The sequence below is a fragment of the Cupressus sempervirens genome, chromosome 5, assembly GCF_028749045.1.
Source record: "Cupressus sempervirens isolate cs-2001-9-10 chromosome 5, ASM2874904v1, whole genome shotgun sequence".
Classification (NCBI taxonomy): domain Eukaryota; kingdom Viridiplantae; phylum Streptophyta; class Pinopsida; order Cupressales; family Cupressaceae; genus Cupressus; species Cupressus sempervirens.
In genome coordinates, this window is record NC_143122.1 from 128,906,223 (window position 1) to 128,933,065 (window position 26,843).

At 36.2% G+C, this 26,843-nt stretch overlaps 1 protein-coding gene across 7 annotated transcripts in view; it reads right to left on the reverse strand.

Moving 5' to 3' along the window:
* Positions 1 to 21,817: 21,817 nt before the first annotated feature.
* Positions 21,818 to 26,843, reverse strand: part of LOC149554841 (histone acetyltransferase HAC1-like) — a 75,758-nt gene continuing 70,732 nt past the window's right edge. For all 7 annotated transcript variants that reach the window (XM_089828845.1, XM_089828846.1, XM_089828844.1 and 4 more), the window contains 5 exons: positions 24,521 to 24,599; positions 24,000 to 24,392; positions 23,111 to 23,328; positions 22,309 to 22,914; positions 21,818 to 22,215 (listed from right to left, as the gene is read on the reverse strand). In XM_089828845.1, the coding sequence (XP_089684971.1) occupies positions 22,785 to 22,914; positions 23,111 to 23,328; positions 24,000 to 24,392; positions 24,521 to 24,599 (820 nt within the window). In that variant the 3' untranslated portion in view covers positions 21,818 to 22,215; positions 22,309 to 22,784. The remainder of the gene's footprint in view (positions 22,216 to 22,308; positions 22,915 to 23,110; positions 23,329 to 23,999; positions 24,393 to 24,520; positions 24,600 to 26,843) is intronic.

Genomic DNA, 26,843 nt, shown 5'->3' on the forward strand with positions numbered 1-26,843 from the left:
CTTTCACATCAAACTTGCCTTTTCTAGACTCTTTCAAGATATAACATTTACTGCCATATACTTTCAAGTAACTTACATTGAGTTTGTAGCCATACCATAATTCATAGGGAGTTTTATGTGATTCCTTCAACTATACTTGGTTCAAAGTATGAACTGCAGTGCTGATGGCTTCCTTCAAGTATTTGATAGCAACATTATTTTCAATCATTAGAGTCCTTGCACAATCCATAATGGATCTGTTTCTTCTTTCAGCTATTCCATTCTGCTCAAGAGTGCCATGGGATGATACTTGTCTTTTGATTCCTCTTTCAATGCAGAAACTATTGAATTCATTGGAAATGAATTCACCACCTCTGTCTGATCTTAAATATTTCAATCTTTTTCTTATTTCTTTTTCTACTCTTGCAAGATACCATTTGAATTTCTCAAATGCTTCTAACTTTTCTATAAGATACAAAGCAGACATCATTCTAGAGTAGTCAACAACAAAAAGAATAAAGAATTTTTCTCCACTATAACTTTCTATTCCAATAGGTCCACATAAGTCAGTATACACAATTTTCAACATCTTCAGATTAATAGTTTTTGCTCTTAAAAATAATCGTTCCCATTTTGCCAATCTGACAATTTTTGCATAAACCAATATCTAGTTTCTTCAAACTAGAGATACCTCTTACTTTTCTGAATTTTCTTATCTTGACCATATTATCAAAGTTTACATGACATAGTCTTCTATGCCATAACCAAATTTCTTCTATTTGATCAATAAAACATGAGCAATCACAAGGATCAAGATAAAATAGGTTACCTCTTGTTTGTTTCCCTAATCCAATCAGGTTCCCTTTTTCATCCAGTAGTCTTGTTTTGCCATGCATGAATTCTATCTTGAATCCAATGTTGATTAGCTATGCCACACTTAGTAGGTTATGTTTTATTCATTCAACCCAATAGGCATTGTCGCATAAAATTTCATTGGTTAATGAGATGCAACCTTTCCCTTTTATGCAACAAGGTTCATTGTTTCTAAACCTTACACTACCTCGATCATAGTGTTCAAAGTGTTCAAATTTTGTTTTGTCTCCAATCATATTATGTGAACATCCACTATCTATGATCCATGTATCATTTTTACTAACATGACAGATAAATGTTGTCTTATCTTCTTCTTCATTAGATTCATCTTTTATAGCAATGTGCATTATTTCATCTTCACTGTTATCAAAATCGTTAACCATAAAACAAGTCTTCTTACCTTTGTCTTTGAAGGATTTGTGACTTTTGGATTCCTTCTTGCCTCTATACTTGTGGCTTTTCTTCTCATCCTTTCTTTCTCTATTTGGGCACCTGGCAGTAATATGACTAATTTCTTCACATGAAAAATAGATTAAAGGAACTTTACCTTTGTACTTTTCTCTACCTCTAGAATATTTCTTTGCAAGTAAAGCTTCAACAACTTTAAGATCACTATCCAAACTTTCCTCTGTTTCCTCTTCACTTTCTGACTGATTATCCTTTATTTTCTTGCCTTTTTCTTTGAGTGAAATTTTAGTTTCAAATGTAGACTCAATATTTTCAGAAGCTAAAATATAATTTTCAAAGTTGTCTAGCTCAAAAGCTATCAATCTTCCTACTAAGGCATCCAAACTTAACTTTTGATTTGGATCACACCTCTTTTCTTGAATAGTAGATACTCTAATTGCATAAATAGGAAGCAAGTTTTTGGGAACTTTACTTACAATAGTTTCTTCCTTGATTTCTCCTCCAGAAGCTCTAATTGCACTAACACTAGCTTTGATTCTTTCTACATATTTGGCAACATTTTCATCTTCTCTCATTCTCATCTGATCAAATTGTCCTCTAAGGCTTTATGCTTTGGCTCTCCTTACATTTTCATCACCACCATAGATATTTTTTAGCTTGTTCCACATATCAAAAGTAGTTTTACAGTCTTTGATCTCATCAAATTCATCATAGCTAAGAGAAAATGCAATATCAATCATCATGATGTTATGGTTCTTTTTCTCAACAAGATCTCCAATAGATATTGTACCAGTAGGAGTTTTGTATTCTTCATCAAGGTATTTGTAGCCTAAATCACTAATGGTGGCTAGATGAAGTCTCATGAGTCCCTACCATGCTAAAAGGTTGTCTCTATCTAGCTTTGGAATCTCTCTCTTGTTAGACATCTTGATCTTTAGCTTAGGTCCTTGAAACCTTTCCTGCAAGCACCAAAAGCTCTTATACCAATTGTTGGAAATATAAGAGTAACTGAGAGGAGGGGTGAATTAGTTACTACTAAAATAAATCTCAAATCCCTTAGATGTCAACAATAAATTTTACACTGAGAAAATTGATTGTTGTTGATGCTCAGTAAACAAACAGAAATTGTTGTAACTTGGTAAATGTAGAGTGAATTAATTTTAGCATATCTTAAAACATTATTAGTAATTAACTTGCAACCATAAGAGAAATAACATGAACACATGAGACACCAGGATTTAACGTGGAAACCTAATTTGAGAAAAACCACCAATGTAACTATTTACTATTTTTCACTCTTCTAAAGTGAACCCTATTAGGAGCCAACCCTATTAAAGGTTACAATACACATTGTTAGGTGTGACCCTATTAGAGGATTTAATCACCCTGCTAGGAGTGGCCTTGCAAGATGTCTTAAAATAATTAAATGGAATTGCCACTTTGTTAGAGGATTTACAACTAGCTCTTAAACCAACTCTGTTAAGAGATTTTAGATCACTGCTACAATTGTTAGAGAGTAACAATGAAATGACCTGATTGTGATGCAACTGAATTGTTGAATCTAGATCTCTTTTTTGCTTAAACTTGATCCTTCCTAATCGAATATTACTTTTCTGCTCCACAAGGATACCTTCTTATCCTTCAAGTCCACTCCCTCTCTTTTCCTTTTAATTCAATCAACACACTTGCACACACACTAAAAATCTCAACTTGACCTTTTATTTATACCTTCCAAATTGTTAAGTCATCTCAAATACAAATTAGAATATCCAATAGTCATCATCATAGTTGGCTAGAATCAATACATAAATTAATTAAGCTTCATATGCCAAAATAAGAAAATCCTTCATAAGCTAACCTTGCTCAGTAGAAACTAACTTCAGAACAATTTCTTGCGTTAACCAATAGAAGCTCAGTTAACACTGCGAACTTGCAGAAAGCCTTTGGTGACTAAGTTAACTTGGTGAATATTAACTCTATCCAACTTTCCCTTTATTAACTAATTGAGCTCAATTAACACTCTTTTCTACCTAAATTCCCTTGACACCTAAGTGAGCTCGATAGACACTATCATATGTTCAGAGTAAACCTGTGAATGCTCTGTAGACAAGAAAAACTATCTTCACTAACCAAGTGAGCTCAGTAAGTATTGTCTATCAATTGATATGAAATTTGTGTAACATCAAAGACAACACACAATTAATCAATTGTATCCAAAAATTCTATCATACCAAGCCCTAGGTGCTTGCTTAAAATCGTAAAGGGCTTTCTTTAGTTTGCATACATTTGACTCTTTCTTGTGGATAAAAAACCCTTCTAGTTGTTCCAAGAATACTTATTCATTAATAAATCCATTTAGGAATGATGTATTTACATCCATATAATGTACCTTCCAACCTTTGTATGCAGCTATTGCAAATACAGTTCTAACAAATGTTTACTGGGCAACTAGAGAAAAAGTTTCATAATAATTGATCCCTTCCTTTTGTGAGAACTCAGGCCAAAAATTTGGCTTTGTATTTCTCAATACTCTCATCAAGTGCCTACTTGATTTTGAATAGCCATCTTGGGGAACAAAAAAAATTGTCTTTGGGTCTTAGTACAATATCCCAAGCATTATTTTTTATAATAGACTGATATTCCTCAATCATGGCATCTTTCCAGGGTTGAGATTTTAGAGCTTCTTCAACATCAGAAGGCTCAAACTTAGTGGATTCATTATGTGGCTAACATAGCATGAATGATTTCTCATCCTCTTGATTTTTCTAAGTACTTCATCAAGTATTGTTGTCACAAAAGCTTGCACCCTTTTCCAAAGTCTTACATAAGGACAACCTTGTAAAACATGGAAACAACCTCCAAGCTATGGAACTTGAACTATGAGGTTGAGTCTCTAGAGAAGGTCTGCTTCCTCTACTATTAGGATGCACTTAAACTATTCTTGAACAGAAAAGGGAGAAAGAATGCATGAAAGAAACTACCTAATCTATTCTAAAGAGGTGATGCACCAAAATAGGGTGTTTAGACCAAAAATTTGCACATAAATATATAGTACCATTATAATGATAGTCCACAAATATACGGATTCAGACTTTCTTTTATCTATTAACCACATACAAATTAGACAACCACATGAGTGACATAAGGAAAAATTGCTTCACTTATCATTCACAGGCCAAAAGATATACAGAAATTCAGATTATAGATATTCATAGTACTTGAAGAGAGGTAGACAAAGTTACATCAACACCTGAAAGAGATGAGACAAAATGTTATATAACTTAAAGGCAAAGTGGGAATTTACAATCGCATGTCAGGGCAATTCTAGAGAGACAATGAAGATTTGACTCTAAGAAAGAGCACAAAATTTTATTTTATAGTGCAAACATAACTCAGATAACTCCCATCGTAAGACAAAATTCAACCACTACAATCAAATCTACAGAGAATAATCACTGAAAAATTGGAAGATCTAATCAGAGCACAAATCCATACATGAGAAGATCACTTCTTTACCAAATGAAACTCCAAGAGGTCAGGAAATGAATGGATAGATCAAAAAGTGGTGGCAAAGAATTTCTTTACATTTATCAAACTTAAAGAATGATGAAAGTAGCTGCAAGAGATCAGAAAGATCAGGTTCATCATCAAGGAGTTGTTTATATTGTTGTTATTCTTGCCAAATTTAGCCATGTTATTTGGTCAACTAGATTTAACCATCAAGTCTTTCCACGTGGACCAAATATTTCTTACCATTATGTCACTCTGTCAGCAATTCAACTTTATGCCTTGCATTTGAAAACCCACGATTGCAACCTCACCACCACCTTCCCTCAATAACAGTTACTGCTTGCGAAACTGCTAGCCACTGATCATTGCTACCTCACAACCCACTCTTAGCATTCTTCATTAATTGACATGACCTTGTGAAGGTTGAGATTTGACCATATCCACATCATCGCCACCTTAACCCTAGGTTCCTTTCTATCCTTTGTGACCAAGCGAAACAAGGGGAATCACTTGATCGCAACTCATAACTTAACTATTTCTTGACCTATAGCAATCATGCACTGGTCATAGATCTAGATAATCTAACAATGCAAGATATGTCATTGAAGATCTGCCCTTTTTGCACTGTCGTAGCTTAAACCATAGCATGTGAGCCTAACTGTGCGATTAGGCAAAAACAAGCCAATCGCACCCTTGCCATCTTGACCCTGGTTAGTGCTCAACAAACTATGATTGTGTGAATCGTATGGTCATGAATTAAAACATTAAATAGAGCCAATGCTAAATTAAAACCTTAAATTTGATTTTTTTGTGGGAGGGCATTTTGGCTAACATTTCTGTGACTTAGAGGGGATGCAAGCCTACTTAGCATATAACCAGTGACCATAAAAAGATCCATTGGGCTATGGAGTCTCTGATACCATAAAACTCATCAAATTTATCATTTATGTCATATTCTGAGCCATAACATGTCTTCTTCCTCTGCAACTTGCAAAAAAATTAGAACCAAAACTCTCTACTATGAAACAAAAGTTGTGCTCGTGCACTTCTTGAAAAATAGGAAAGAACAAAAAAGTAAAACTACTCTGACTATGTACATGAACATTATTTTCATTAGAAATAGGGCTTGAGATATATTCCATTGACTGGAATACGCAAGACTTCACCATTAGGCCTACTCAACTGGAAAACATTAGCTTGATTGTAACTCATGATTACATAGGGACCACTCCATAACGCATTGAATTTTGAGTGCCTCCCTACTTTTTCTCTATCTGCATCCCACTTTAGCACAAGATTGCCTTCCATGAAATTTTTGACCTTATCCTTCCTATCAAAACTCTTCTTCATCTAATGCTAATGTATTTCTAAGGTTTGTATTGCTTGATCTCTTTTCTCCTCTAGTTGCATCAAATCTTCCATTCTTATAGACATAGCATCATTTTTAATTAATTCTAACTAATGAGCCAGCTCAGGAGCAGGAAACTCCAATGAGATAGGAAGCCTAGCTTCTCTTCCATATACTAACATGAAAGGAGAATTTCCTATGGCTCTCTTGGGTGTTATTTTGTCAGCCCAAAGGGCAGTCTTCAATTTCTAGTGCCAACACCTTTGGTTATCTTCAATAGTTCTCTTGATGATTTTGATCAATTTTTTATTGGATGACTCGGCCAAACCATTACCTTGAGGGTATTAATTGGAATATGTGCTCAATTAAATGCCATGATCAACTGCCCATGCACAAATCTGAGCTCCTACAAATGATTTAGCATTATCTGATATTATGGTAGGTGCACCAAATCTTGTGACATTTCCGTTAAGGAATTCCACAACTGAAGCTTCCATAGAGTCTTTCAAGGCTACTGCCTTTTTCCACCTTGTAAAATAATCTATAGCAACTAGAATCCATTTGTGACTAGAGCTAGAAGGCAGATTAATATGACCAATAAAATCCAATCCCCACTGGGTAAAAGGTTGATCAACCTAGATGGGGTGAAGTGGAAGGGTTGCAAGTCTCTATTTACCTGAGAAGAAGGTACACTTTTCACTGTTCCTTGCATGTCTGTGGAAGTCATGGAACAAGGATGGCCAGTAGTAACCAGTTCTCATGATCTTCAATGTAGTGGTTCTTGTTGAAAAGTGACCACCATCAGGACCATCATGAAGCTCTTTAACTATCCTCTTTGCTTGATCTACATCAATACATCTTAACAGTTCTCCATTGAAGTCTCTCCTAAAAATAACACCATCAACTATAGCATAAGGAATAGACTATAGTATAAACTTTCTTCTTTTAGCTTTATCTAACCCTTGAAGATATCCATTCCCAACTAAGAAGGTCTTCTTATCATCTTTCCAACTCTGTGGATTGTCGTTCCTTGCCTCTTGTTGTTCTATCAATAGCATAGAAACTTCCTTATCAGGCTCATGAGATGAGATCATCTATTTGCACAACCCTCTTCCCCTTACTATTTTGGTAATGTAAATATCCACATCATACTCCATTACATTGGTGATCCAACCAGATCTCTCCTCACTAATGTCTTTTCTCAATAGGAAATCTTGAACGCTTACATGAGGAACCAACAAATGGATTTTGTTATGCGACAGTAGGTGTCTGAATTTTGTCAAGGCTCTTATGACTCCAAGGGCTTTCTTTTCCACATAGCTATACTTATTTTCATATTCCTTTAGCCCTTCACTAAAGAAACCAATAGGATGCTCTTCATTTGTATCATAAGATTGAGTCAACACATTAGAAATACTTGACTCGCCTCCTAAGGTGTAAAGAATGAAATCTTTATCAAAATTTGGATTAATGAGAGTAGGATTTGAAGCTACGACTGCTTTGATCTCTTCAAAACTCTATTTTCCTTCCTTGGTCCATGAGAAGGCCATATTATTTTTTAGCATAGCTATAATAGGTTTCACCATGGTAGCTAGGCTAGGGATAAATCTTCTTACAAAATTTATTCTACCAAGAGAACTTTGTCGACCTTTCTTGTGACTAGGAAGAGAAAGGGAAAGTATTGCCTTTGTTCTCTCTAGATCAATAGTCAGACCATCCTTAGATACAATATGTCCTAATAATTTCCCTTGATTAGTAGCAAAGATACACTTGCCTCAATTCAAAGATACTCCATACTCTCAACATCTTATAAACACTTGTCTGAGATGACTAAAATGTTCTGCTACATCTTTTGAATATATTGTGATATCATCAAGGTAGAATAACACAAACCTTTTAATCATATTTTTGAAGGCCATCTCCATTGCTTTTTGAAATGTGGCACCTACATTTGTTAGTCAAAAAGGAATTTTACTATATGTGTAGGTGCCCCATTCGGTAGTGAAAGCATTTTATATATGTTAGATTCTTTGACTAACACCTTATTATAACTCGAGAATCCATCCAAGAAGGAGAATCTCTCTGAACCACTAACTTTAAACAATATTTGTTCCATGGAAGGAAGAGGATGATGATCTTTAAGGGACGCTTGGTTAAGATCCCTGAAATCTACATAGTCTAATTTCTCCATTCTTTTTCCTAACAGGGACAAGGTTTTCCACCCAAGAGGAGTGCTTGATAGGGAAAATAATATTGACCTCAATTAATTTGGATAGCTCATTTCTCATTAGGGGCTCAATCTTGGGATTTACTGGCCTCTATTTTTTTCTAATAGGCTTGACATCATCCACTAGATTTATAGTATGTTAAAACAAACTAGGGTCAAAACCCTTTAAACCATCATATGTCTAAGAAAATATATCATTAAATTATTGACATAGATGAACAAAATTTCCTTGCTCAAATTTAGAACATACCTTACCTGTTTTTGACATCCTTCCATCAAAAACTATGATTGACATATGATCTCCTTTATTTGCAACAAGATTCATGCCTCTATACCTTGCTTGGTCATTAGAGTTGAAGACACTTTCTAAGGTAATAAGACCCTTAGGTAATTTATTGGAGCTGAGGTTGATGATTTGATCACCATATTGGTCATTTAATCTTGATTGGTTCCTATCTAAGAACTTTGCCTATTAATATCATTATCAGGGATAGTGGGTCTAACCACCACTTTAATCTTCTACTTCTTTTCATCTTCAAGGCTCCTTGGGACATCATAAGATGCACCCACTACTGCAAGTATATCAACGTGTCTATTTCCTCTTCTAGGGATGCTTTGAATATTAAATGTGTTGAAACCTTCAAGAAAATCCCATACCCTATGTTTTTAAGACTTGAGAAAACTATTTTTAGTAATATTTTAACTCCTTGCCTAATTGATCACCAGCCTACTATCCCCATACACACTCAATGCTTGGACTCCACTTTTTTAAGCAAGAGATCCTGAATTAATGCCTCATACTCGAACACATTATCAATACAATTGAATTGAAGCCTAAATGAGAAGTAGTACCTTTCTAGTGTAGGAGAAACCAACATTACACCAGCCCCTGATCCATTTTTATTTCTTAATCCATCAAAATACATACTCTATATCCCACTTGTATCTTTTTTGGTTTTAATTAAGTTGGGGACAAGAGAATCCTTTTCTAATATACAATAAGTTCCCAGGCCTATCTCCAAGGTTTTTGATATAGGATCAAACTAATATGCATTAGCCCACTCATCCAAAAGGAAATCAGGTGTATTAGCTAAAGAAGTGGCAGGCTCATTTTTTGTATCATTTTCATCTATTTCTAGGATGGTACAATTCCTATTGATGAGATTAGGAGTGCAAGGCTCAATATGATGGAGGGATAATGGTTCTACTTTGATTAAAGCCTTGGTTCCATATCTAGTTCTAAAAAACATATATGACCAATTAGAAGATATGTAACCACCTATTTGAGTAGTGAAGTGTCTTGAAAGACAAATGGAAAAGTGTGGCTTGACCTCAACAATTTATATATGTTGAACTATGGTGCAACCCGAACATGCATGTAAGGTCATTTCAATATTTCTAAGGATTCCCATAGTCTTGACAGTACTACCATCTAACTACAATACCTCCTTAACAATAGGTTCATATTTCATTTCTAAGATATCAGCAACACATTTGGGCATTACTGAACTACTAGCCCCTAAATCAATCATGCAATTGTGGACTAGGTTACCTCATATAAAAAGAGAAACATAAAATGGAGGTTTTTACTTGTTTCTACCTCCTTTGATGGTTGTACCAAGCTCACAGCATCTTCCACACTAGATAGTTGATCTCTAAGTTCAATGTTTTTCAACTTTTATTGAACCAACCTCCTTTGTGATAGTATAGTAGTTACAGCATCCCACATAGAAATGTTTGCATTGGTCTTCCTTATTTGATCTACCACACTAAAAGATGCATTAGATGTTCTAGTAGAAGCTTGAGGTGGGACAGTCTGCGGGTTATCCACATTATCTCTGCTTTCACCCTGCCTTTGTTGCTAAGGGAATTAGCAGGTTGGTTAGCATTTTGTTGTTGGGAAACTACTTGTACATGTGGTATTGCACTTAATGTTAAAGTCCAATCAGGAGGTTGAGGAGTAACCTCTTCCATAGCTCTTCTCTTGCTCCTAGTATTGTAAGCACAGGAATCTTGGTTTACATTACCATGTTCTTCCACCAGGTGGTTCATGAAAGAAAAATCATCCTGCTAAAAAGTATCAGCAGGTTTATTAGTTTTGTTTTGTTGGGCAACTGATCACTCTGGTACAGCTAAAATCAAGTAAGATTCTACCTTCTAACACATGCAATATCCATAGCAGTAGTTACAAGAAGGGCAAAAATCTTGATCTTGGGCAAGGTTGTTCTAAGGGACTAAAGCCCTGTTTAGGTTGATGTTTAAAGACTGGGGGTGGTCGATAGGTCTATCCTGATTGTGAGGGTGGTCAATAGGTCTATTCTGATTGTAGGGGACATGAATTTGGTTTGGAAGCCTACCATGAATGGAACTTTGACTCTTTAGTTGGAGAGTCTTATTATTTTGAGCTTGATGCCTCTTCATAGTCACCAACTCATTTCCAATATTTTGTACTTCTGCACTATTGTCCTCCATCTTCTTTTCTTGATCTTGCATTCTCCTATCTACATTCTCCATCAACGTCTATATCATGGCCTTAATTCTATCAACTCCATTAGAAGAGGTAGAGGCTATTGGGAACACAACAAGAGGCTGACTTATAGAGGAAACATAAATAGGGGATACAATAGACTAATGATTGGGCAAGTCAGGAAAGAAAGGCATGGGGAGCCTCGGAGCTAACTTCCCTCCCTGTATCAAAAAAAATTCAGCTTTTATGGCAACCTCATAAGCATTTGGTAGAGTGTCCCCTCCCATGGATTGCAAAGTGGTAGCAATATCATTGTTGAAGGCTCTGAGATAATATAAGAACGCATTACCAGGAGAGGGCTTCACTAAAATAGATATTTTATCCTATGTCTTTTGAAATCTATAATTAAAATCAGTCATACATTCATGGGGGGCCCTTTTGATAGTTGTTAGTTGTTCTAAAAGTGACAGGTGGTCGCTTTTTTCCTCAAAGTGCTTGCATAGGGCTGCCCCTAACCCATCCCAATCAGTAATAGAGTTATGAGACAAACCTCTATACCATTGTAGTGCCTTTCCTTTCAAGGATGAGGCCAGAAGCTTGACTGTGACATCATCCTTAGTGATACTATGAATATTGCAGACGTTAGAAACCTCCTAAAGATGCTCAATAGGGGATATGGAAGTTTCACCAGTAAACTGAGGTATACTCTTGAGAGCTCATATTGGTATGCCATGCCTTTGGGCTAATAGAAGGGGGCTCCCACCATTGAAGATAGTGAAAGCATGAGCTCTAGCCATGTAAGCAAGTGTTTTGTTGATATGAGCAGATGGTATTCTAGGCTGAGACCTAACAACAGGAGTGGAGATAGATCTTGCAGGGGTATGTGTTACTGTCACACTCCTAACTGGTGATAATGATACTCTAACTTTTCTTCTTGGATTAGAAAGAGAAATCTCTTGATATTGGAAATTACCTTTGGAAGATTCCCTTGTTTGTATCTTGGGCATGAATCATGGTAACTTTGGTCTGAAAACCAGATTGTGCTTAAAGCTTAGAGTCACCAAGTACTTCTGAACAATGGGCCTCCTGAAGGCTTTATACTGAAGACAGTACTATCTCCTTGGCATGAACATGGAATCTCTCCTCAATGCCAGTGAACTTTAGATATTTTTAATATATTGTACCATTAGGCATGTCAAAAACTATTGTCGCAAAAGCTTGCACCCTTATCCAAAGTCTCACCTAAGGACAACCTTGTGAAACATGGAAACAAACTCCAAGCTATGGGACTCAATTTATGAGGTTGAGTCTCCGGAGAAGACTAGCTTCCTCTACTATTAGGATGCAATTAAATTATTCTTGAAGAGAAAGGGGAGAAAGAATGCATGAAAGAAACTACCTAATTTATTCTCAAGAGGTGATGCACCAAAATAGGATGTTCAGACCAAAACTCTGCCCATACATGCACAGTACCATTATAATGACAGTCCATAGATATACAGATTCAAACTATGTGTGAGTGTGTTCTCTAACGATGCTAGGATGATGTATTCCTTAGCAGTGTGTGGTGACTTATCTCTCTTGTGTGATTGTACTCAGTCATCACGTGTAATGTGATTTGTTTGATGCCTTATTTTATTTGGCTAGAGGTACTTTCCTCATGTTGTTGGGCTAACATTCATTTTTAGTATTTTTCTCTCTTGGAGTAGTCATCAAATTTTATCTATCACTCTCTTTGTGACAGTTGTCACATTTGACTTATTATTGAAATGAGCTCTTTTTGGTACTTACTGCTCGAATTGATAATTCCCCCATTTGGGCTTTTTGTTTTGTTTTCTGATGACTATTCTGGATGTGTTTTACTACTGCCCAATTGTGTGTTGTGACTCTATCATGTTCATCTCGAACCTCTAGTAGTACGTACAAGGGATAATATCACAAAGAACATGCTAGTGTGTGTGTAGTAAATGTAAAGTTAGTGTGTGTGTATTAAATGGTTTAAATGGTGATTAAACTTAATATTATTCCTTGAAAGGTATGTACTTTTTTTATGGTGACTCTTGGACCCTTGCTTGAAAATCTTTCAGTTTCATTATCCATCAGTGCTTATGTTATGTTTAATTAATGAAATTATGGGAGATAAGTAATGATGGTTTCAATGTGTGAACTACCTTTCATTCCATGTCTTATGTTGTTTGGGCATGTGTGCTCTTGTGTGGATTTGGACGTTTTGTCTGTCGCTTATCTTGGTGGCCAAGACTGTTGTTTTTGCCTTTTTGGTTTTGTTTGGAGTGGTGACTCAAATCGTAGGTCTTAGGTCTCTCTTAGCTTCTTCTTCTCCTTCTTGTCCTTTTCGATATCTTTTTGACACTTTTTCAATGGAGCCAATCCGAGTCTGAATGTGAAGCTATGGCTTCTAGAGTTGCTGATTGAGATTCTGAGTACCTTTTCGAGTAGAGGCCAATTCAATCATGATATATCATATTTATGGCCATTGGAGAAGTTTAACTCTTCATGTTATTCATAATGGAAGAGTTATCTTGTCTTCATAATCCACTAGAAACTTGTTGGGGTTCGTGCTTGGGTTTTTGTGTTTCCTATTGCACTAACCCACCCTTGTAAGGTGAAGTGTGGTTTGTGAGCGTTCCTTGTTTGAGGATGATGTTGCCTTGTCATTTGGCAGTGACTAAGTTCTTTGATGAGTCTAGATTCTCCTTTTTGGACGTTGTCTTGGGCGCACCTCCGTATCCTTTCCTCTCTTGTGAGAGTAGGCTAGCGTGGTTATGCCACTAGCTCTGTTAGTGTTTTCTATTGAGTATGTTGATGGTTGGTGGAATTGTGAGTTCCCTAATGCGTCTTGGGCTGATTTTGTGCAGAGGTTGAGAGTTACTCCCTCTCAGTCCTAATACTCTGTAGTATCCTTCTCCCTAAGCTTATATCTTCATGTGGATTTTCTCAGTCAAGTTTTCTCATTAACCGTTGACTTGAGGCTAGAGATTGAGTTTAGCGGTAGATTGGGTGTAGTTTTCCTAGCATGGTGCTAAAGGGACATGGTATCATTGGACACATGTTACCATCTTATGAGTTGGTATGCAGACATTACATGATTGTGTCCACTGACGAAAGTTTGTGCAACCTTGATGAAAGGTGATATCTTGTCTGGTTGGGTTATGTTACCGTAGTTCCTAGTGGTAGTTGAGCTTTTGTACCTTGGAGATGTGTTGTGCTCCTACACTTGGTGGTGAGTAGTCTTTTGGAGTGCGTAAATGTTGTTGGTAAACAGTCATCCTCTTTGTTCTAAGGGTGAGTTTACGTGGATTCCAGAATGATCATGTGTGACATGATAGCATTCTTGGGAATTTTTGGATGGTTATTCTCCATGATTCCAACTTTTGTTGGAAGTGCATAGTGTTTTGACCTGGTTTTGTGGTCACATGGTAGGTGCATGTTTTGTTGGGCACCTGTAGATGAGGTAGAGGAGCTTGTTCCTTACCTTGTATTGTTGACTTTATGGCTAGATGGGTTTTCCTAGCACATAGAAGGCTCCTTGTTGGAGGACCTTGTGTCGGTGTGACACCTTTCTCTTGTGGTTGACCTATTTGGGGGTTGACAAGATGGTGTGAGAATGTTGGAGTGATCTAGTTTGACTTGTGGATAGTTTGTTGAGTCATTCCTATTGCTCGGTTTTGATTTTAGTTCTTGTTGTGTTTGGGTTTCTATTCTTGGATTACAGGCTTCCAGGAGTAAGCCTAGTCTTTGGGGGGGATGATGTAGTGCCTCTCCCATTTGACTTTTGTGAGTCATCCTTATGGATGCAACCTTGCTGATCTTTTGTTGTGATGGGATCATGATTGTGACCCTTAGTGGTCTACACTGTCGAGGTGTTTGGATTTATGTTTCTGTATCAGTTGTTTTGATTATGCTTTGACTGATCTATGAGATTATGATTTGATTTATGGTTCACTGAGGTTTGTGCCAGTGCTTACCAGGATCGATGTGGTATCATGAGGTTGTTCCGTGATTACCTGAGATGTGTGCAGAGATTGCACTGTGTACTATTACCATGCTACACTGGACTAGGTTCCTGTAGCAGTGGGTAGTCATGTTTATGACTATGTTCGCTTATGCATTTTAAGTGCCTTTTTAATGTTGTTTAAACAATCATTATTTAATGCTTAAGTAATTAGAAATGGATTGTTCATGTGAGATTATTTGGTTATGTGCTGCGGTCATTTACCTTGTGATATTTTGATCTAAGAGTTATGTGTTACTTATGTGATGATTTACATTTGAGACGACCCGAGGGTCAGATGTTACACTTTGATTTTAGTATCATAGATATTAGACTTTTATGTTGTTCAGTTAATCATATTGCATGATGATGCCATTTTGAGATGACAGTGTGTTTTATGATGATATCTGATTATCTGGTATTTGGACATACCTCTGATTATGTTAGGTGATGCATTTAGTGCTATGGTTATTTACTTCATTCCTGCATTGTTATGCTTTATGCGAATGTGAGTGATGTAAATAGATTATTTTAATATAATTAAATAAATGGTTAAATTAGGTGATTTAATGCATTTATTGCTTTGGCTATGTTGTTAAATGCAATTGCACTTGATCGTGTTGTTTAGTGTGCAGGATTTATATCCCTGGCAATGGCACATGCAGTTAGTGATTCAACCATTCATATTTTAGCAATGTCGTCCTTATATGGTCGACGTATCATTAATTAAATGTGTAAATTAAACCTTTTGGTGATTATTAAATCCGAACTCATTTGCATTATGTGATTAGACCAGTAAGTGTGTCTGTGCATTTAGAGGTTTGCATTGTCGCGAAAATTATTAAGAAATTTATGTGTTTTTGGATTTTCGGGCTTTTTAATTGATTTATTTTAATTTTTGGCAGCTTTTCCATAGATGAATTTCTATTTATAGGAATAGCCTATTTTTGTTTGGGTCGATTCAAGGTTTAACTAGGTTGGCTAGTTAATTACCCTAATCGATCATTCACTTGAAAAGTGAATAAATATCCAAAAAGGAATTTAATTCCTCACTTCTCACTTTTGAATTAAAATTTTGAAAAGTAAAACCCAAAATGCTCTTCATGAAGAGTTATTGTTTTGTTCGTTGTGGGAGCTACAGGCATGGGATTGTTGCGAGGTTGAGCTCGTTCGATCCAGCTCGGAGAAACTTTGGATTGCCGTGATTTTCGGCCACTTCTGCGAGCGTTTTATTTTCTGGTTCAGATTCTCGTTTTGTCCTTTTGTCTGTGAGGTAGGGCTTTTCCGTTTTATTGTTTTTTCTCTATTTCTGCTTCTTTTTTTGTTAGTCGTTTGTTTGGAGGCTGAGAACTAGTGTTCCCCTCCATTTTTGTATGCTAGTTCTACCCGGTTGGGCGGGTACGAACATTTCCCTATTTTTCGAGATGAGGGTTTGGGATTTGACACCGTTATGCTGGTCGTTTTTGCATACGGTGTCTAATTCCATTTATTTTTGGATTTTTGGACTTTTTGTGCCCAGAGGTCAAATGGATTTTAATTTCAAAGTTTTCCAAAATTTTGGGGTTTTTACCTCATTTTGCGTACCGCCCTATTTTCTCGAGTTTTCTTGGCACAATGTGGGTCATGGACTTGGATGATCCGTTTGGACATCAATCAGACCACTATTGCACTTTTTGTTGCATTGGGATGCGTGTCACATCTGTACTCCCGACTTTGTGTTCGGTTGAGTGTTTTTCATACCTGTTGTTATGGTGTCTTTGGACCTTTGCTTTTGCTTCATCGACACTAGGGTTCGTGTAGAATCCATACTCTCAGATTGAGGCTGGTGGAGTGAGTTCATGACTTTTGGTCTTGTTACGTCATTGGGATTCGTGTAGAATCCATACTCTCGAATTGAGGCCGGTTAAGTGATTTCATGATGTATGATTTTATTGGTTGTGGGATTCGTGTAGAATATGTCCTTCCCATGTTACTTTCAGTTGGGTGTTTTCTTTCTTTATGTTCTCAAGTTGTCCTTGTGTTATGATCTTCATGATGGCGGTGCACCACACACGAGTATGTGCACATACATTTGTCGAGTGACTTGCGAGGCCCAATTTTCCATGGTACTTCCAGAAGTTATGATCATTGGGGTTGGGATGGGAGTATGCATGCCCACAGGCACTTGTCATAGGATGAGCATGGGTAGGGTAGGGTAGCATATGGAGGGGGCTTCTATCTCGCAGCCTGGTGACCTTAGTCCCATAGGGTTGGTGGAGGATAGGAAGTTTTAAATAAGTGATAACTAAATAAAATGTGTGAATGGTAATAAAACTTAAAGATAATAAAATGTTGTGCCGAGCCATTTTGTTGAGGGATACTGAATCTGCACAATCCAAGCTTGGGCTTTCCGATGCCAAGTGACTCTCCATGATGTTAGTCCCTACTTAGTAGCCTTTTGAGTGTTTGACCAGGACCTGTACTCCTTGCATTGTCTTAGGTTCTTGGTTGCAGCCATCATACTATCTAGCATGAGTGTTAGCCATGGATGTTGTTTTGTGTGTTTTGTGGTTGGATCTTTATCTCCATCAACACGACAAGTGTGGACCTACGGGTTCCACGTAGTTGGGAGGCATAGCTACCTTCACCACTGCTAGGGACCGGTGTACAGAGACGGTCTCTTGTCCTAGTGCAACCGTTGCTAGATGTTTTCACTTGATGCTTCAGGTTTCGGAGTATGCTTTCTTCTGATTTATGCTTTCATTGGAATGCTTGGATATCATGTTTAGATGATGTTAGTTTATTTGACGCATTCCCATATTATGATGTTTAGCATATGCCTAGATGATGTGAATTGTTGTAGTAGCATATCTATTGCTTATTGATGTTTAGCATATGATAGGTGATGTTATCTACTGTAAGATTATCTTATGCTTTTCTACTAGCATGTTAGATTTCTTTATGCTTTAATTGTAGCATGTTTAGTAGTGACGTCTCTAGTACGACAGTACCAACGATCAACTTAATATTTAATTCCTTATACTTAAGATATATTTTAATATATGCAACGAATCTTTTGAGATAGGTTTCAAACCTCTCAGAGATAAGATAAAGATTCTAGAAAATTTTAGGGCTTCAGAAATCCAGACTTAGCCAATTTTCAGGGCTTCAGGATTTCAGGCTTAGCCAAATTTCAGGATTCTACATTTTACCCCAGCTTGGTGTTTTGTTGATGAGTGGTCGTTTCTTGAGCCCTCATCTTGTATGTGGTGGTTGTTGGCTTTTGTTCTCGTGTGTCAATTTGGTAGTGGGGTTTGGAGATCTGTTGATTGTTGGGATTGTGGTGAAGTCTTCTGTTGCGATCTTTGTGATCCATGTATGATGTTGTCATGTGCATTCATACTTGTAAAAAAAAAATATCTTGGCTTGTATTGAATCCTTGTTCCAAGGATCTCCAGGCGAGGCATTACATTTAGTGCCAGATTTGTGGAATTACAAAGTTTGTATAAACTTTCTCTTCTAACTCCAATAGTAATAGCATTTTTAATGTTTGAATTCTTCATCCAGCATAAGACATTATTTTCTTGAAAAGCAATTCGATATCCTTGGTTTGTTAAACCAGATATAGAGATAAGATTTCTTTTGATTCTAGGAACAAATAGGATGTCTTTTAGGTGTAAGTTAACTCTAATACTTAGATCAATTGAACAAGTCTCAATTCCTTTCACAGGGTAAGTGGAGTTGTTGCCTATTGTCACTTCTTTAGTTGAATATTCTTCAAGGGTCTCAAATTTATCTCTAAATCTAGTTATATGTCTGAAAGCTCCACTGTCAACAATCTAGGTGTTTTTATTGGAGTTTATCTCACTAGACAAGGCAAGGTAGAATAATGTATATTTTTCATTCTTGTCTTCTACTTCGTTGACTTCTACCATGTTGATAGGATTTTTCTTCCTTTCAGGACAATACATGTGAGTATGTCCAAATTTGTCACATTTATAACATTGAACTTTGGACAAGTCCCTTTTCATATAGTTTTTCTTCCCTCTCTTCCTTTTGAATTTTCCCTTTTTATCATTTAAGTTTATATGCAATGCTTGAATCTCTTCTTCTTTGTTACGGATGATACCTCTTGAGATTAGACGTGCCTCTTCTTGGGTACATCCATTTTTTAGTATATCAAATTTGGGTATAGATGGACAACTATTGCACTGAACAAAAGATTCAAATGATATTACTAATCCTCTAAGAGCTATTAGAGGTAATTCGACATCTTCAACATTGTTTCTCATGGTAGAGAGTTGATCTCTTAATTCAAAAATTTTGGAGTAGGCAATGATTGTATCTCCTTTGTCCATCTTGATGTTTAGAAGTTGTTTTAACATGAGCAGATTGCTGGCATTATTAACATCAAATGTGTCTTGAATAGTTTTGAACACATCATAAGCATTTGTAAGTTTTGCTATTGATGCAAGAATATGATCTTTAACCCCATCAATGATAATTTTCTTGGCCTTATTATTTTGTCTTTTCCAAGTTACTAATTTTGTTTCATCTTTGGGTAATTCCTTGTTTTCTTCTATAAATGATGCCAATTCAAGTTCTTGGAGTATTGGTGTGATTCGAATTTTTGATGAAACAGAGTTGGAGGCACCTTCTAGTCTATCCCCGACTCTAATATTGTTCACAATGATTGATTTGATTGAGTAAGGAGGTATTTCAATGATCTTGAGGCAAGAAATCATAGTTGGTTCAAAGGTTTGTTCTACTATCGAGGCTTTGATACCATGTTAAGGAATTTTGATCAAAGGTAGAATTTAATTATTGTGAATTTAGATGCCTCTAAAATCTTCTTTTATAATCAATGGTAGAATTATCTATAAAAAAAATTATCTTCAAAGTTGACTTTGATTCTAAGTCTTCTATCAAATAATATTGTTCTGAAACTTCAAGTAAATGACACTAATTTTTGTATAATAGGTGATTGCATATGTATCAAATTGAAGGTAATAACATTTGTTGTATTGATGTGTTTCCATCGATCTTATCTCTCAATATATATAACTTGGAAAGAGTCATGTATGAATGTATAGACATGACTCTGCGTGCCCTTTGGGTCCATAGGGTCATGTCCATACAATGGATGACCTTAACTAATCATGATTACACACACAATATTAGATTAGATCATCAATATCAAGTTAAATACAACCGGTCGCAATCAATGATCTTGAGTTATATTTGACCATTGTTGATAGCAGTTTGATCAATGATAAGATCAAGTGACATGGTGACATGCAGAACATAATGGATTATTGGTTCACTAGTATAAACCAGATCAAAACAATGAGACAATCAAGCTGAGTAGCATATGTTTGCATGTACGTATATGTAGATCTACATATAGATATATCTAATCATATGTTAAACTGCAAAACATATCCTAAGTCATAGTCAAATATTCAACAAGAGATATCTGACTGATGAGCTCTAATTTCAACAGTGCTAGCTCCCCTGCTTTCAAAACTCAAGCTTGAGGCTAAGTGTTCCACTTCACTTGTTGGTGCCACCTTGTACCATTAACTTGTTAAGCGCCTCGTATACTTGACTCACACATGCCCTAATATTTCCTTTCTCATTGGCTTAGCTTCACAGTTCATGCATTAACCATGTGAGCTTCCACAAAAAGCTACCAATGCATTTTACATTACATAGTACACATCAATATGGGATTCACTGTGCAATTACATAGTGACAACACAAAACTTGATTGGATATACAAGTTTAATTGGATTGGCAATCTTGATGATTGTAAGTCAACCTATGGCTACCACTTCCATCTTGGTTCTTGAGGTTGAGTATCCATGAGTTGTTGAACTCATCATTGCTCTTTTTGGCTTCAAGACATTCACATTTAATTTGGTTTCAACATTCCACCACCCAAATTTCGAGTGTTTATCACCTAGATCTTGAAGAATCTAATTCATTATCAATAAACCAAATATATTAACCATATGCACTACACTTGGAAGTAGATAAAGGAGTAAGTTATCATTGAAAAGGACCTACAATTTAGGTTGCATTAACCTTCATTAAACCTTTCATCATGAGCAAGTACCATCAAATGCAAGCTCCCTTGAAGGTATGGAATGCTTATTCACAAAGGATCATTTGACTTCTCCATTCTCTCTTATGTAGAGGACTTTTTTCTCACATGGAGTTTTGACTCTCTCATTCTTCCTTGAGAGTATTTTGTATTTTCTATCTCTTCCGGGAAGGTGTTTTTTCCCCATTTGGTTTTTTCCTTTACTTTAATTTGTGAGAAATTGCATTGCACATATAGATGGGTACCTAACATGGCATAGAAGTCAAGGCCATTGGATACGAGGCAACATATATGCACCCCTCCCAAGTGTTAAATAGTGGAAGTCTTTTATATTTCCATTGAATAATGGTGCATATATGTTGCCCCGTAGACAACACCGTAGTCAAGACCCCTCTTGTATTGTTTGTATAAAGTCGTCCTTAAATTGCGCATAAAGGGAGGTGTTCGTGTATTTTTTGTACCTAATAAGTTCCCATCGGCCTTAAACAAACATGTTATTTAAGCTTACTTAGGGAACACACAATAACATTTTCACTTTCAGTGTTTTTATCACATTATCATTTTGCCACCATAAGTAAAATTTCCACATTTGGTGGACATATCACGTTATCACTTTCCCACCTCGAGTGGGTGGTCCACATTTGGTGGAAGTATCGTACCACACTATCATTCTTCCACCTCAGATGGGTGATAAGTTATCACTTCATGTATTGTGTCATAAGATTACATCACTTGTAGTGATATTAACCAATTTTGTAGATGGGTGTGGAATAAGTTTGGCATTTAGCCCCTTCGTTATCTGTCATTGATAACCTCGATCTAAAAATTAACAAATGAGGTGCTTGTTACTAATTTCCACCACATGCGGACACATCCACGTAACATACAGACGGGAAACTTGTCAGGAATGCTTGCAAGGACTAATTATTTGTATTCCACTTTATGGGGAATATTGTAGAATTAAAAAGTCAAAAGTCAACCGTACCCATTAAAGCAATAGCTCCTTGTGTTCAACCAACAAACTTGTACAATAGGTGCAACTGACTCTTGACTTGAAAATTAGTATGAAAATAATTGCTGAAAATTTACAGATCATTGCTTATACAAAGAATTGAGCCTGCAAAATTGAATATAACAAATTTTAAAAATATGTTACAATTCGAATGCAAATCTCAGTTTTTATTCTTGAAGTGATGTTAATATTGCTCCCACAGCTTTGCCGTTCCTGAAAGCCTGATCAGCTACTCTTCATACTTGACCGGTGCCAGTGACATACAAAATATTGCCAATTGTTGACTGATTGTAACTGCATGGCAAATAAAGAGTCAGACAAATACCACAATAAATCTGAATAACCAACCAACCAAGATTAATACATCAAGAACTGTGCCCAAGTTACCTGTATATACAATTAGTGTAAGTGAAATTTCCAGTGTCATTTCTCTTGACATGGAAAACAGAAATGCTTATTAATTTTTACACTCTGTTGATGGTGAATAATCAGTCCAAAACACTGCTCGACAGAAGAAAATCTGCACACTTGTCTCTCATTATTGGCATGAAAGTAAAAATTTGTACCATTTTCACTATAGAAAGAAATCACCACAGCCAATTTCGTAATGGAGGAGAGCTGTTTAAGTGTCAAAATTGATAATTACACAGCTCTCTATGGCCAACGTATTATATGTACCAATATACTAGAGCATCAATTTATCACGCAGCTCTGGTATCAATTAGAGAGGTTGAATAGTGTTGCCTTGAAAATCAAACACGAATTTTTTATCAATTAGTCCCATCAGACAAATTCCGAGAACTAAAGAGTGCCTTGAAATCTTTTTTTTAACATTAATTCTTATTTGTAATTTCCCCTCACGCTTAGCGTATATGTGATGAATGGGTATTTCGAGCAATCTCTGCAGCACGATTTCTCATCATTTCCATAACATCAGCTCTACGCCGCGATTCCATTTGATTTTGAGACCTCCGGATGTGCTTTTTCAAATCCCTGAAAAATAAGAAAATACAAAAACAAATGATCTGTCATAGGCAGTTATCCCAAAACTAAGTAGCATGTTACTTTAAAGTTAAGCACATTGCATTGTTTGTGAAAAGGTTTGACATTTCACTGGAATTTATAAACCGAATGCTAGAATGCTATCTGCAAGAAAAGTAATTAGAAGTAAACATGATCATGAGCATACTTGCAACGTGGAACACGACATTCTGATTCCTTGCAAGCTCGCGCATGTAAGTGTAATATATACCACATCCTCTTGCAAAGGTTGCAGCCCTGTGCAGCACGTTTTTTGCAGTTTGTGCCATGGCGAAAGAGGCCTTTGACTTTCCGACAATCTTGGTAAGCACATTGAGGAGAAAGGCACCGAGCAGCATGTATAAGAAGATCAAGCATCTTCCGAAGCTACATAAAAGAAACAACCCACTGATCAGTTCCACAACTAGCAGGGTGGAGAAGGAAAGAAAAATAGTTTCCAAGTCATTTTAGTATTTCATCTATAATTTTCCTCGAAATATTCTCATAAGAGTTGGATACAATAGAATTACCATATTTAGGAACACAATAACAGTCTTAATAATGTCTTTGTCTAGAGTAATAGTCTGCAGCTCGGTAAGGAGAAACTAGAGTTCAAAATGTTTTTTTAAATATCTCCTACTTGACATCAAAAATTGTTTAGTACATGTTGGATTTACAGAAAACGTTTAAATACTATATGCTTCAACAGATTATAAAAATAATATAATAATCCTCTAAAAGTAACTGTAATTGTTAAATCATCATCACGATGAATCAAAATGAAACTGTGACAAAGATATTGAGATTTTGAAAAACAAGAGTAACAAAGATCATACTGAATATTTAATTTAATCAATTATCATTTATGCACTCAAAATGCATTATTTGTGATATCATTGTCCAGTTCTTGCAAATATGTGCATACTATATTTTTCAGTTTGGCCAGATTGACATAGGTTTTTACATTTATGTTCTAATTATAATCAATAATCAAAAGAAAAAGGACATTCAATTAAAATGCAAACTTGTTTCAATATGCAACCATTTGCAACACATACCTGCAGAACCCGTTGTTGCCTTGCTTCTTGATTTTGAGCATCCCTGTCAGCTAGGGATGGGTGAGCTGTCAATCTATGGGGATGTTTCACAGTGTCATCTTTTATATAGCAAGCATTGCAAAGATCATAATCGGGGCAAATATCACAGCGCCATCCCTGTCCTGTCTCAATATCATGCTGGCAAATGTTGCATGTACTCACGAAAGCAGGTGCAGTTGGATTATGAAGATGGTAGAGTACCATCATAGAAGAATGTTTTGCACGACGCAAAGTATCATACTGGTAGTGATTTCCTTGACAAAGACTTAGGAATGCCTGACGAGTGTCAAAGAACTCACTTTCCATGATTTCATCTTCATCCTTTGTGTCTGCTGGAACATTCAGCACCTCAATCTGTATATTCATGACAGAAAGTCACTTGGTTCATTAGATGGAAAGAAAATACAGAAGATAAAAACAGGTGCCTTTCCCTGTTGTGAATAGGGTGCAACATAATAAACCCTATGCTAGTGAATACATACTGGAAAAAACAGGTGTTTTTCCCTATTGGTAACAGGATGCCATTCCCTTTCATCAAGCTTCTGCTCTGCCTCATAACACCTACAATGATGCCAATAGTCAGTCAATCTAAATGCAAATATAAAGTTCCTTCCACAATGATAGCACACAATAGTTAAAAAAAAGCCAATGCCCACAGATTGTAACAGTAAATATATATTTGAACAAGTAAAAGAAGGTGGAAAAACAACTCAAAATAAATATACAATTGCCTGTAGTGTCTCTAGTTTGTTTGCAAAAATCACAACAATACATCATTGTTATCACCAATTCAGATGTTTTCCAAGAACACAGATGTCAGACATCTAAAGAATATTCCAGAAGAAACACTTGATTGAACCTGCATAGCAAAAGAGAAAATTATCTACATCCACTAACAGATTTTGTAAAACATTCAACGTTATGAAACCTAAGTAACCAGTGGTCTTATTTCCTCTTGAATGTATCTGTTTAAAAAACAAAACCAGTTGAGAGTAACCCAGGACAAGAAAACGAAATGGATTAAGTAATTATGTTTTCAACCCTCGTGTCTCTTGAAAAAATAGCTGTACATCCATTGTTGTTCGTAACAAGTATGGGCAGTGCAGATGATAGTTGTTTAAAGGCATCATTCCATGCAAGAGCAACATGCAAAGTTTGCAGAAATTTGTTTTCACATTTTGTACATTTGTGAGTAAAGGGAAAGTACAGCTTTATTCCATTCACATGATTAAGTGAAGGATTAAGTATGTATGGTTAACATGGGCAGCGCCAATTTGTGCTCTTGCATGTTGTATCAAATGTATGATTCTTGTTCAGAAGATAGGTAGCCTTTAACAATCCATTCTCATGTATTATAAGCCACATACATGAAGAGGAGAAGTGCTGTTTATTCCATTTGTATGAGCAAGTATAGAATGAAACATGTATGGTTAGCATGGACAGCACTAACTCATGTCCTTGAGTGTTGTATCACATGTATGCATGTTGGGAGCATGGGTAGCAGTTTATTTTCAGATGTTGTAAGTCGTGTATGTGGAGGAAAACTGCAGCTTTATTCCATTTGCATGTGCAACAGTGAAGTATGGCTAAAACAAGGACAACAACAATGCATGTTCTTGGGTGTCATATCAGATATACACTGGTTGTTAAGCACATAGGCAGCTTGTAGCAAATTGACTCCATATATTGGAATCCATGTATCTGAAGAGGAAAAATACAATTTCGTTCCACTTGCATAAGCAGGGGATGAAAGTTGTATGGGAAACATGACAAGTGCTAATTCAAATTCTGCACTTTGTATCATGTGCACGCTTGTTAAGCAACGCACTAAGAAGTATTTTTGGGCATTGTAAACACGTAATCTCAATAGTTGCATGGAGTAGATTTCTAGCAAGTTTTGGTAGCATAGAAGAGCAATGCTAAAGTTCTTGAATGCATACTTCTTAAAATAGAGCATGGACAGCATATGAACATGTGTAGAGTGTTCCAAGCATGTATATTATTATTCCTTCATAATGTAATTCACTGTAGCTCATATATCACTTGCTGAAAGAAAGTAATAAGGAAATTGCAGCATTCTTTGAGTATCACAAGGAATTTTTGTTCCAGCGTGAGATAAAAACACAGATACACAAATAGGAGACATTTCTACAACCTAACCATAAATCTTTGTGGGAACAGAAGTTCCTTTAATAAAGGAGCTGTGATCCATATGGCTCATTAAAAGCAATAGTAATAAAACAGGTATAAACATGGACATCCAGAAGAAGTGGACATCTCATTTTATCTTATCTATTTTGCCACTTACCAAGAAAAGGTGAAAGGCACACAGAGACGATGCACTAGGCTCTTCCATTTCCAAAAGTGGTGTGAAAGTCACATATTTTGTTTGATAGAGTGGACAACCTGTTTAGTATACAAAGACTACAATAGACAACGTTAGGCATGTCATATTTGATGTTCATTATACTGTTAAGTCATCATTGGCGAGAAATTTGAAAGAGGACAAGGAAGATCTGGACATTGACCTCAAAGAGGTGGATTTCAAGGAACCTGTTACCAACATAGAGAAAGTGATTTGAATAAGGGTTCAAGTTTTACTAATTTGTTAGTTTTGACTCTTATTAACTCTCAATTTAACACAAATATGTTAATGTTCTATAAGATGTGTGTGTGTGTGTGTGTGTGTGTGCGTGTTTTATCCATTTCTTCATGGGAATATTTAAAATTCCACTCTATACTTCAAATTTCCCCTGTTTTTTATATAGTAATCCACAAAACTGGCTCAATAATCAGTGGCTCGGA